At 40.4% G+C, this 12809-nt stretch overlaps 3 protein-coding genes across 5 annotated transcripts in view; 1 reads left to right on the top strand and 2 right to left on the bottom strand.

Annotated features, from left to right (window-relative positions):
* Positions 1 to 668: 668 nt before the first annotated feature.
* Positions 669 to 5031, bottom strand: LOC134824315 (serine/threonine-protein kinase fray2-like). Of its 2 annotated transcripts, XM_063836140.1 has the most exons (5): positions 4982 to 5031; positions 4756 to 4857; positions 2889 to 3015; positions 2139 to 2366; positions 669 to 1895 (listed from the first exon to the last, which is right to left on the bottom strand). In XM_063836140.1, the coding sequence occupies exons 2-5, from the start codon at positions 4788 to 4790 to the stop codon at positions 1347 to 1349; spliced, it is 939 nt and encodes a 312-aa protein (XP_063692210.1). In that variant the 5' UTR covers positions 4791 to 4857; positions 4982 to 5031; the 3' UTR covers positions 669 to 1346. The 2 variants fall into 2 exon arrangements, with proteins under 2 accessions (XP_063692210.1, XP_063692212.1); XM_063836142.1 differs by having other exon boundaries at positions 4756 to 5008.
* On the top strand, positions 3023 to 3956 carry LOC134824450 (uncharacterized). Its single transcript, XM_063836356.1, is given in 2 exon segments — positions 3023 to 3029; positions 3079 to 3956. Coding segments are annotated over 2 exon segments (885 nt in total).
* A 2821-nt stretch (positions 5032 to 7852) lies between the features above and the next one.
* LOC134824420 (autophagy-related protein 2 homolog A-like) overlaps positions 7853 to 12809 on the bottom strand; it is a 101645-nt gene continuing 96688 nt past the window's right edge. For both annotated transcript variants that reach the window (XM_063836324.1, XM_063836323.1), the window contains exons 41-45: positions 11495 to 11655; positions 11229 to 11327; positions 10406 to 10509; positions 8502 to 8593; positions 7853 to 8362 (exon numbers count right to left, since the gene is read on the bottom strand). In XM_063836324.1, the coding sequence (XP_063692394.1) occupies positions 8322 to 8362; positions 8502 to 8593; positions 10406 to 10509; positions 11229 to 11327; positions 11495 to 11655 (497 nt within the window). In that variant the 3' untranslated portion in view covers positions 7853 to 8321. The remainder of the gene's footprint in view (positions 8363 to 8501; positions 8594 to 10405; positions 10510 to 11228; positions 11328 to 11494; positions 11656 to 12809) is intronic.

Below are 12809 nucleotides of genomic sequence, written 5' to 3' on the forward strand. Positions count from 1 at the left end.
ATCAACCTGATCTGAGCCTTCCTGACTATCTTTCTTAGGAGCCATCTACTTAGGACGTCCGGCAAATAGGGAAGGGGGGGGGGGGGGGGGTTGGTTCTAAAATTTCGGACAAATCCGGACAGGGGGAGGGGGTGGTTTCAGAAAATCCGGACGTCGAGAAATTTTGGTAGAATTAACGAAAAAGTCCCATTTATTTCAACTCTTTGAAGTTTGACACTAATTACTTTGTAAGATTAGGTCCATGTATTTTGAACGAGAAGTCGCGATTCCCAGAGCAGATCATGAGAGTCGAGACACAACTCGCATATTCTCCTACTGCCTTTTAATTTTATACTTCATGTCGCCAGCCAGTCTGGCAACAATCCGGACGTCCGGGGAAAGGGGGGGGGGGGGGGGGGTGTGATTTTGAAAATTCGGACACACCCGGACAGGGGGAGGAGGGCTGAAAATATTCGATTTTGACGGACGTCTTAAGTATATCAATCGTGGTTGTAATTGTTCAAAACCTTTGTATTCGTAACAAGTTCACCCTGCAGTACTAACCTTTGTATTCACAAATATCTTAACTAAGCATAACCAAGATTTGATCCTCCCTTGTGTAAATATAATCTGTTCTGTATCTGTCTCAGTTTGTTTGTTAGTGTTACACAAGAATTATCAATTATTCGAGTAAATTATACTCAAACAGGGAGTCTATAAATATCATAATTGCATTTTTAACTGTTTAACGTTTAACCGTTTAACCGGTTCGTAATCAAGAAATGCTAAATCTGTGGCAGATTTCCAAATTGTCGGACCTGCAGCACATTTTCTTCAGCAAAAAAGACGAAAACACATTTAAATTCACTCGTAAAACACATGATGAATGAACGGTAACTAAATTCATACAATCTAAAACAAGCTAATAATACGACAGTTTACTAAATATACTGTAAATCACTACATCACCATTGTTATATTTGTAACTTGTTACTCAATATGACTACTCAATACTAATAGTCATTTAAACCTGACGGATCACGCTTATTGGCCCTTATTTGAACGACCTTTATATGAGCAGTTTGTTTGAATAAGAGAGCTATTGAGCAGCTTGTCTCAATAGCTGTCTCATAATTACCAAGCACCGACATTATATGCCTGATAAATTGAGTATGTTTAAAAATAAAACTCGTGAGCGGGCATCAGGTCTTATTTGAGAATATTTCATAATTTGTGCCGCTCACAGTTTGAAAGTTTAGTCCGCATAGATTAGGGTCGCTAAGATTGCTTGAAACCTATTTCTTTTCGGGGATCAGATATGATTTCTGTAACAGTTTAACATTTTGTGCTTCCACAACTGCAACTAATTAACTGCCAAATTGAGGTGTAGAACCGTTCATCTTACTGACCTCCCAGCAGCTCCTAGTTCTATTGAATCTATACCCGTTATCACCTATATAACTTGTTTGACCACGCCCATTTTTGTCCTTGACTCCGCTCCTGATCTTGGCATCTGTCCAACAACCAGAGCTGAGTCTGTGGTGATGAGTTGGGTAAAGTTGGTACTCCAGTGAAGTGTACTCTACTGGTTTATCACCCATAACTCTAGTGTTCTCCAGAGGACGCGACATACTATTCAAGAAGCGCGTGTCACGTGCGTTGTCACGTGTGTTGTCACGTGTGTTGTCACGTGTGTTGTCACGTGTGTTGTCACGTGTGTTGTCACGTGGGTTGTCACGTGGGTTGTCATGGTGACGGGGGTTCTGGAGACGATGATCGTGGTGTCGGGGGTTCAACAGTCTGGTGTCCTGGTGGAACCGGGGGTCGAGAGTGTGATTCTTGGTAACTAGAGCGGGAGCTGAGTTGGGTCTGTCCAGGATATTCCAGTTGTCCACGTGGGGTTCTATTATATAAACCTGTGGATAATCCCACTGATATTGGGTTCAATATATACTGCACATGTATTATGTCAAGTAAAGGTGAACGTCACCATTCTCATTTATATTCATTGAAATGGTTATAACAATATTAATATGGCTAGATAAATATTAACCAAAAGACACTTTCTACAGAAAGTCCAATAAAACTATAATCATAATCTACTTGGTGATATCCTTGGTGATCTCCTTGGTGATCTCTTGTAACGCTAACTGACTAACCTGAGGTTCAGGCTTGAACCGGACATGTTTCCTCTCCTTAACTCTCTTCGTACACATTCCATTAGTACCCCTGCTCCTAAACTCCTCCTTCTTATTGCTCCTTATAACTGCCTCCTTCCTTTCCTCAGTCTTTAGGAAGTGTCTGGTGTCGGAATACCGTACAAATGGACCCTTCATTCGGCCCGGAGGGAGGGAGGTTGCTGGACGAGCTTTTCTGCACTGCTGCTTCTGTGGAGGCAATGTCAGTGAGGTTCATACTGAGGGTTTATAAACCTTATAAACAGTATACTGAGGGTTTATAAACCTTATAAACAGTATAGTGAGGGTTTATAAACCCAATAAACAGTATAGTGAGGGTTTATAAACCTTATAAACAGTATAGTGAGGGTTTATAAACCTTGCAAACAGTATACTGAGGGTTTATAAACCTTATAAACAGTATACTGAGGGTTTATAAACCATATAAACAGTATACTGAGGGTTTATAAACTTATAAACAGTATAGTGAGGGTTTATAAACCTTCAGTTTATAAGGGTTTATACTTAGAGTTTATACTTAGGGTTTATAAACCTTTAGTATAAAGTGAATAAACCTTTAGAATGAACCTCACTGATGTATATGTCGGATACTATCCGACATACATGTAGAGCATATGAAAGTTTTAGTAGCCTAAACAAACCACAGATATTTTTATAAACGGAAAAAATATATATTATAAATGTATTAATCGTAAAAAAGATAAAAATTACTTCATTTTGATTGAGGGGTGGATTGCTGAGGTTGCAGGATATGCCGAGTATGTAGCCCATTAGCGAGTTCATGTCCCGGTCAAATACCTTAGCTTTTCTGTCCTGTTCAGTTCTTAGTAGTTTGTACCTAGAAGATGTGCAGTGACTAACAGAGTGACTAACAGAGTGACTAACAGAGTGACCAACAGAGTGACCAACAGAGTGACCAACAGAGTGACCAACAGAGTGACCAACAGAGTGACCAACAGAGTGACTAACAGAGTGACTAACAGAGTGACTAACAGAGTGACTAACAGAGTGACTAACAGAGTGACTAACAGAGTGACTAACAGAGTGACTAACAGAGTGACCAACAGAGTGACCAACAGAGTGACTAACAGAGAGACCAACAGAGTGACTAACAGAGTGACTAACAGAGTGACTAACAGAGTGACCAACAGAGTGACTAACAGAGAGACCAACAGAGTGACTAACAGAGTGACCAACAGAGTGACCAACAGAGTGACTAACAGAGTGACTAACAGAGTGACTAACAGAGTGACCAACAGAGTGACCAACAGAGTGACTAACAGAGTGACGAACAGAGTGACTAACAGAGTGACTAACAGAGTGACTAACAGAGTGACTAACAGAGTGACCAACAGAGTGACCAACAGAGTGACCAACAGAGTGACTAACAGAGTGACTAACAGAGTGACTAACAGAGTGACTAACAGAGTGACCAACAGAGTGACTAACAGAGTGACCAACAGAGTGACCAACAGAGTGACCAACAGAGTGACCAACAGAGTGACCAACAGAGTGACTAACAGAGTGACTAACTGAGTGACTAACAGAGTGACTAACAGAGTGACTAACAGAGTGACTAACAGAGTCACTAACAGAGTGACTAACAGAGTGACTAACAGAGTGACTAACAGAGTGACTAACAGAGTGACTAACAGAGTGACTAACAGAGTGACTAACAGAGTGACTAACAGAGTGACTAACAGAGTGACTAACAGAGTGACTAACAGAGTGACTTACAGAGTGACCAACAGAGTGACCAACAGATTGACGGACTACTAACGAATTCCAAGGACTTAATACAAAATTAATTTAACTAAATTAGTTTAGGAACAACTCAATATTATAATTACTGTGATCTTCTGATAATGATTACAAAACTTACACTGACAGATATATTACTTAAACGTTTTTGACTGGTTCAAATGCTATGATATAATGGCCAGCATGAAAAAATAAAAAATTGGTCAAGGAATAAGAATTTTAGTGCCCAAAATTTTGACGAGAGAAAGAAAATATAATAATGAAGCTATAGAGTATGTGGAGTATTATAATGCACTATAATATACACTACCATATACACTCATACAGTATACACTATAATGATTAGCAATGAAAGTAACTTTATACATGGAGCTGAGGAAAGTGAAATAGCTGTGTCAAAATAGCTGTTGTGGTATAATTACTGCATCTAATTTCTTGAACGAAAACTGAAAATCCTCAGTAACAACATCAGAGTATAATATATAAATAACTGGGAATGTAAAGTATTGATAAAGGAGTAAAAGCACTTGATTCTTATTAAAGATGCTCGAATTGTGATCAATGACTATATTTCTTGCATGTAAACCTTGTGGTAAATGATCATTCTATATTGTCCATATCTCAGGAACAGTCACGTCATAAAATATAAAAATAATAGTCAGATTTATGTTTTATAAAACAATCCCACAGATAGTTTGTCTTTGACATGCTATTCTCGGCTTACTGTAAACATGCATTATTTTAAATATAAATCATGACTGCGGTATAATGATATTCTTGATAACAATCATATTTTTCAGATTTTCACACGACAAACCTTTGGTTGGCACGGAAGTTTACTGGGTTGTTCATTACGGGCAGGATCAAGCCGTACTATCAACAAAGCTTTTAGAAAGTAATGTTTTCTTGAAACTCTTCACTGCGGTGACAATTACAATTTACAATTAGTTAACTGCATACGAGAATTATATAGTGACTATTCAAAATTGTAAACCGATAAGCGATAACTCAGATCACAAAGCAATCACAAGCGAGTTATTTACCGAAACTTGCGGACCACAGCACACATTAAAACTACCAAGCAGAATCTCACGATAAGCTCGAAAATCTAGAGGCGCCCACGTGCCGTCTTGAGGCGCCCACGTGACATCTTGAGGCGCCCACGTGACATACTCCATCCAACACCGTGCATGTTGCTGAGTGTACCGAGCACCACTCACTGGCCAATCACAACGCTGGATCTCACCCACGTGCTAGTTAATAGCCAATCAGCGGACAGTATGCCTGCTAGCAGCCAATAATGGAGAGTTTGCTGCGATCACAGGACACGTTTAGTGTTTTACGCGTGTGATTGAGTTGTGTGGAAGAGTAGTTCAGTTCTCTCCTCCACACCTTTCACACTGTCATGTATGATATAGTCTCTCCTCGACACCTTTCACACTGTCATGTGTGATATAGTCTCTCCTCCACACCTTTCACACTGTCATGTGTGATATAGTCTCTCCTCCACATCTTTCACACTGTCATGTGTGATATAGTCTCTCCTCCACACCTTTCACAGTTCACACTGTCATGTGTGATATAGTCTCTCCTCCACATCTTTCACACTGTCATGTGTGATACCTTACAAGACATATTTATAGCGGCCTAATTTGCGGCGACCGAAATTTTGGCGGTCCGAAAATATGGCGAAATTGAACAAAAACCGTCAAATTTCGGACGTCACAGAAAATAAGGGTATTTTTCATCATTTTTTGTGACAGTTAGCAGTAAGGAAATTTCTGAAATTCGGTGAAATCTTGTAGGTTTACAACCTACCAGGACGAGTTGGACTCGTCGACGGTCCAATATATGGAACAGATATTTTACGAGTATCACCCGTTAAGTAAAATCATGTTCAAACTTAGTCTGTATTAAGACTGTAAGACTTTCATGTTAGCACATAATACATGTATTTTAATGCAAATTTAAACTGTATTGCTTGACATTGAATTCGTCATTGGTGTGGTGATAATTTGTCCCAAGATGCCAGAATTTATTTATTTATTTTACTTGATATTACTTTTTAGAAACAAAATAAAGCAGTGAAGGCACAGTCATTGAAATAAGCTAAAAGATAATGCGACGGATTCTATTACGACGACCGAAATTTTGGGGGGGGGGGGGGGGGGGGGGGGGGGGGGGGGAAAGGTATACGGTTGGCCCCCCCCCCCCCCCCCAATTTTGGCGGTCCGAAAATATGGCGGAAATTTCGGAAAACCGCCACATTTCGTACGTTATAAATATGTCTTGTAAGGTATAGTCTCTCCTCCACACCTTTCACACTGTCATGTGTGATATAGTCTCTCCTCCACATCTTTCACACTGTCATGTGTGATATAGTCTCTCCTCCACACCTTGCACACTGTCATGTGTGATATAGTCTCTCCTCCACACCTTACACACTGTCATGTGTGATATAGTCTCTCCTCCACACCTTGCACACTGTCATGTGTGATATAGTCTCTCCTCCACATCTTTCACACTGTCATGTGTGATATAGTCTCTCCTCCACATCTTTCACACTGTCATGTGTGATATAGTCTCTCCTCCACACCTTTCACACTGTCATGTGTGATATAGTCTCTCCTCCACACCTTACACACTGTCATGTGTGATATAGTCTCTCCTCCACACCTTTCACACTGTCATGTGTGATATAGTCTCTCCTCCACACCTTGCACACTGTCATGTGTGATATAGTCTCTCCTCCACACCTTACACACTGTCATGTGTGATATAGTCTCTCCTCCACACCTTTCACACTGTCATGTGTGATATAGTCTCTCCTCCACACCTTTCACACTGTTGTTATTTCTTTAGAGCCTGTCATGAGAACCCATGGTCTGACAAGTTTGTTTGGATGATGTGTGATTAAATCTAAAGCTTCTCGAGACTTACAAATCGCACTTTACTCAAACTTTTCATACATTTGTATGGCCAAGAGACGGATAATCGGTGAAATTTTCGGCCAATTTTAAGCAGCCGAACTCAAAATATTCTTGCAAACACAGGAAACCTTGTCCAAAGGGGCATTTTGGGGGTCACAAAGGCGCATATCTCGAGACTCAAAAGTCCCACTTTCTTCAAACTTTTCACATCGCTGTATGGCCAGGACACGGATAATCGGTGAGATTTTGGGCAAATTGTAAGCAGCCGAACTCGAGATATCCCTTGAAAACCCGAAAACCCTATCCAAAGGGGCAATTTCGGGGTTCACAAAGGCGCATATCTCGTCACTTTTCAAAGGCGCATATCTCGAGACTCAAAAGTCCCACTTTCTTCAAACTTTTCACATCGCTGTATGGCCAGGACACGGATAATCGGTGAGATTTTGGGCAAATTTTAAGCAGCCGAACTCGAGATATCCCTTGAAAACCCGAAAACCCTATCCAAAGGGACAATTTTGGGGGTCACAAAGGCGCATATCTCGAGACTTACATGGAAAATGATTTGACGTCGGTTTTTTTTCGAATCGATTTAAAAACGATGGCGGACATGAGCCACCATATATTATATGTCCTTCTTATCTTATTCTATTCTGATTAGTTATTATAACAGTAACACCCCACGATATAATGTAGATCAGTCTTTGTAGGTTTATGACCTACCAGGACGCGCGCCGAGTTGGACTCGTCGAAACAAATATTTTACGAGTATCACCCGTTAAATCAGTCTAAGCGAGACAATATTGTTTTCCTCTCAAATAATATAAAAACTATTGCTTAACGGGTGATACTCGTAAAATATTTGTTTCAAAGACCGTCGACGAGTCCAATAAACCTACAAGAGAATGCGACCATTTTACCGTTACGATATAGTTTAATTGCTATATCATGTATATGTATCTGCGACACTAAATAAAATGTGCAGTCTTACATTTAACGAAAACAAATTACATTTCAATTACAAATTATCACCTGGACAATTAGAATCGTACATCAAAATTTACAACTACAAGTTTTTCGACTGAAACAATAAATGAGTTTTCTATTAAACTTAAACATAATCAAAAAAACTTTGCTTGATAAATGTTCATTTGTTTTTCTCATAAAAATTCTCGCAAATCAGATTGTAAACTTGGACAGAACTTTGTTGTCTTGAAGTTGACTTTAAGATTTTCAGGTGGGTCTCAAGTTTATTAACATAAACAAAAATTCAACTCACCAAACCTTTAAAAAAAACAACAGTAAATATAAGATTTAACACGGCTTTGGTTTTTAACTTAAACAATCAAATTTCACGTAAAAATCTGTAAATAAATCAGTTGTCTTGTTTACTTAACAGTTGTCTTGTTTACTTAACGGGTTCTGCACTTAGAAGATAGGGCAAAATTACAGATTTTTACGTAGATCGATACTTTTCTTCGCGCTCTTTCAGGGTACCTGAAATCGGAAACATTAACACAACGCTGAAACTTGAAAGTTATAATTATTTGAATATCTAATTTAATGAAGGTGGTTTGAAACTAACATTGCTATATATATATAGTACAGGGTGTATAATAGCAGAAGTATTACTCACTGGGTTTGAGATGGTTCTGCGCGCCGTTAGAAAGCTGTGTAATAACTTTAGGAAGAGTTATAAAGGGGAGTAACAGGGTGGGAGGAATCTCTCTGTTAATAATTAGTTAATTAGTTAATTAGTTAATTAGTTAATTATACTAATTAGTTGGTTCTGCGCGCCGTTAGAAAGCTGTGTAATAACTTTAGGAAGAGTAATAAAGGGGAGTAACAGGGTGGGAGGAATCTCTCTGTTAATAATTAGTCTTCAGATAAAGGAGTACATAGTCTGTTGAATATTGATATTATTTCCCATCTCTTAACTCGAAATAAGAGGGTACCATAATAATCTAGTAGCAGAGTGATATCACTCTAGTAGCAGAGTGGTTAAAAACACAGTGGTATTAACAAGTCTCGATAGAAGCGCCTAGTAAGGTTGTAAGATAAAGGCGAATAACCTGAGGACCCCCCTAGTAAGGTTGTAAGATAAAGGTGAATAACCTGAGGACCCCCTAGTAAGGTTGTAAGATAAAGGTGAATAACCTGAGGACCCCCCCTAGTAAGGTTGTAAGATAAAGGCGAATAACCTGAGGACCCCCCTAGTAAGGTTGTAAGATAAAGGTGAATAACCTGAGGACCCCCCCCCCCTAGTAAGGTTGTAAGATAAAGGTGAATAACCTGAGGACCCCCCCTAGTAAGGTTGTAAGATAAAGGTGAATAACCTGAGGACCCCCCTAGTGATGTTATAAGATAAAGGCGAATAACCTGAGGACCCCCCCCTAGTAAGGTTATAAGATAAAGGTGTATAACCTGAGGACCCCCCCCCCCCCTAGTAAGGTTGTAAGATAAAGGCGAATAACCTGAGGACCCCCCCTAGTAAGGTTGTAAGATAAAGATGAATAACCCGAGGACCCCCCCCCCCCAGTAAGGTTGTAAGATAAAGGCGAATAACCTGAGGACCCCCCCTAGTAAGGTTATAAGATAAAGGTGTATAACCTGAGGAGTGAGGACCCCCCCTAGTAAGGTTGTAAGATAAAGGTGAATAACCTGAGGACCCCCCTAGTAAGGTTGTAAGATAAAGGTGAATAACCTGAGGACCCCCCCTAGTAAGGTTGTAAGATAAAGGTGAATAACCTGAGGACCCCCCCTAGTAAGGTTGTAAGATAAAGGCGAATAACCTGAGGACCCCCCCTAGTAAGGTTGTAAGATAAAGGTGAATAACCTGAGGACCCCCCCAGTAAGGTTGTAAGATAAAGGTGAATAACCTGAGGACCCCCCTAGTAAGGTTGTAAGATGAAGGTGAATAACCTGAGGACCCCCCTAGTAAGGTTGTAAGATAAAGGCGAATAACCTGAGGACCCCCCCTAGTTAGGTTGTAAGATAAAGGCGAATAACCTGAGGACCCCCCCTAGTTAGGTTGTAAGATAAAGGTGAATAACCTGAGGACCCCCCTAGTAAGGTTGTAAGATGAAGGTGAATAACCTGAGGACCCCCCTAGTAAGGTTGTAAGATAAAGGCGAATAACCTGAGGACCCCCCCTAGTTAGGTTGTAAGATAAAGGCGAATAACCTGAGGACCCCCCCTAGTTAGGTTGTAAGATAAAGGCAAATAACCTGAGGACCCCCCTAGTAAGGTTGTAAGATAAAGGCGAATAACCTGAGGACCCCCCTAGTAAGGTTGTAAGATAAAGGCGAATAACCTGAGGACCCCCCCTAGTAAGGTTGTAAGATAAAGGCGAATAACCTGAGGACCCCCCCTAGTAAGGTTGTAAGATAAAGGTGAATAACCTGAGGACCCCCCCCCCTAGTAAGGTTGCAAGATAAAGGTGAATAACCTGAGGACCCCCCCCTAGTAAGGTTGTAAGATAAAGGTGAATAACCTGAGGACCCCCCCCCCTAGTAAGGTTGTAAGATAAAGGTGAATAACCTGAGGACCCCCCCTACAGCAGAAGTAATTCCTTTAGTCGTGTGGTTATAGAGAGCTGCGTGCTGGATACTGCTAGCTCGGGAACTGATATCAGTCGTCACTACCTGCACGTGGTAGTTTAAATAAACTAACTGATTAACTAATTAACTAATCAACTAATTAACTAATTAACTAATTAACTAATTAACAAGTCATATAACAGTTCCATGCTTCTACCTTGAGATTAATATACCCACAAAATCATAGAACAAACTACCTTATCAAGTTATCGATTAACGTTACAAACCTTATTACCAGATAATTAACTGAATATTTATTTACCTGGTAAGTAATGAGGTTGCCCCCCCCCCCTTATTTACCTGGTAAGTAATGAGGTTGCCCCCTCCCTTATTTACCTGGTAAATAATGAGGTTGCCCCCTTATTTACCAGGTAAATAATGAGGTTGCCCCCCCCTTATTTACCAGGTAAATAATGAGGTTGCCCCCTTATTTACCAGGTAAATAATGAGGTTGCCCCCCATTATTTACCAGGTAAATAATGAGGTTGCCCCCCATTATTTACCAGGTAAATAATGAGGTTGCCCCCCCTTATTTACCAGGTAAATAATGAGGTTGCCCCCCCCCTTATTTACCAGGTAAATAATGAGGTTGCCCCCCCCTTATTTACCAGGTAAATAATGAGGTTGCCCCCCCTTATTTACCAGGTAAATAATGAGGTTGCCCCCCCCCCCCCCCCTTATTTACCAGGTAAATAATGAGGTTGCCCCCCCCCCCCCTTATTTACCAGGTAAATAATGAGGTTGCCCCCCCCCCCCTTATTTACCTGGTAAGCGTTAACTAGACCCTCTCTAAGATCAGCTGGGTGCTGGAACGAGGGAGAACTCCTTCTGTGTTGGGACGGAGACACTAGGTCGTACGTTACCTGTTGTTATTTAGTGTGTTATTAATTTACAATTGTTTCAATATCAATTAATTTTCGAAATTTGGTTTATAATTAGTGTATGATTAATTTAAAGTTAGTGATTAGTATTTATTCAATATAGGATTAGCAAACCTCAGTGGTTACTATTGGTAACTATGGTTACTAACCTCAGCCACACACTGAATTGAGGAGAATAGTTTAGTTGTGAGCTGTAAGAGTGAGACAGCAGTACTGTGTGTAAAACTGTTAGCCCCTCTCTGCAGTCCTCTCACTATCCTACCATCCTCCCTGTACTGCTGCACTGGCAAGTAGACCAGATCCACCACTCCTGACACATAATTAAATATTAACTAATTAACTAATTAACTAATTAACTAATTAACTAATTACGTAGTTAATAAGGTTATGATAAGTTTACCTGAGAACAGCTGAATGAAGGAGTGCATTGTTTACCTGAGAACAGCTGAATGAAGGAGTGCATTGTTTACCTGAGAACAGCTGAATGAAGGAGTGCATTGTTTACCTGAGAACAGCTGAATGAAGGAGTGCATTGTTTACCTGAGAACAGCTGAATGAAGGAGTGCATTGTTTACCTGAGAACAGCTGAATGAAGGAGTGCATTGTTTACCTGAGAACAGCTGAATGAAGGAGTGCATTGTTTACCTGAGAACAGCTGAATGAAGGAGTGCATTGTTTACCTGAGAACAGCTGAATGAAGGAGTGCATTGTTTACCTGAGAACAGCTGAATGAAGGAGTGCATTGTTTACTTGAGAACAGCTGAATAAAGGAGTGCATTGTTTACCTGAGAACAGCTGAATGAAGGAGTGCATTGTTTACCTGAGAACAGCTGAATGAAGGAGTGCATTGTTTACCTGAGAACAGCTGAATGAAGGAGTGCATTGTTTACCTGAGAACAGCTGAATGAAGGAGTGCATTGTTTACCTGAGAACAGCTGAATGAAGGAGTGCATTGTTTACCTGAGAACAGCTGAATGAAGGAGTGCATTGTTTACCTGAGAACAGCTGAATGAAGGAGTGCATTGTTTACCTGAGAACAGCTGAATGAAGGAGTGCATTGTTTACCTGAGAACAGCTGAATGAAGGAGTGCATTGTTTACCTGAGAACAGCTGAATGAAGGAGTGCATTGTTTACCTGAGAACAGCTGAATGAAGGAGTGCATTGTTTACCTGAGAACAGCTGAATGAAGGAGTGCATTGTTTACCTGAGAACAGCTGAATGAAGGAGTGCATTGTTTACCTGAGAACAGCTGAATGAAGGAGTGCATTGTTTACCTGAGAACAGCTGAATGAAGGAGTGCATTGTTTACCTGAGAACAGCTGAATGAAGGAGTGCATTGTTTACCTGAGAACAGCTGAATGAAGGAGTGCATTGTTTACCTGAGAACAGCTGAATGAAGGAGTGCATTGTTTACCTGAGAACAGCTGAATGAAGGAGTGCATTGTTTACCTGAGAACAGCTGA

This window comes from Bolinopsis microptera, chromosome 12, assembly GCF_026151205.1.
Source record: "Bolinopsis microptera isolate Bmic1 chromosome 12, MBARI_Bmic_1.0, whole genome shotgun sequence".
NCBI lineage: Eukaryota > Metazoa > Ctenophora > Tentaculata > Lobata > Bolinopsidae > Bolinopsis > Bolinopsis microptera.

Coding starts and splice junctions, on each gene's coding strand:
- LOC134824315 (XM_063836140.1), bottom strand. CDS start 4,790: ATGAACAACCCAGTAAACTTCCGTGCCAACCAAAG. Junction 3,016..4,755: donor AACTTCCGTGCCAACCAAAG/GTTTGTCGTGTG, acceptor CACATCTTCTAG/GTACAAACTACTAAGAACTG. Junction 2,367..2,888: donor CACCCCTCAATCAAAATGAA/GTAATTTTTATC, acceptor TTGCCTCCACAG/AAGCAGCAGTGCAGAAAAGC.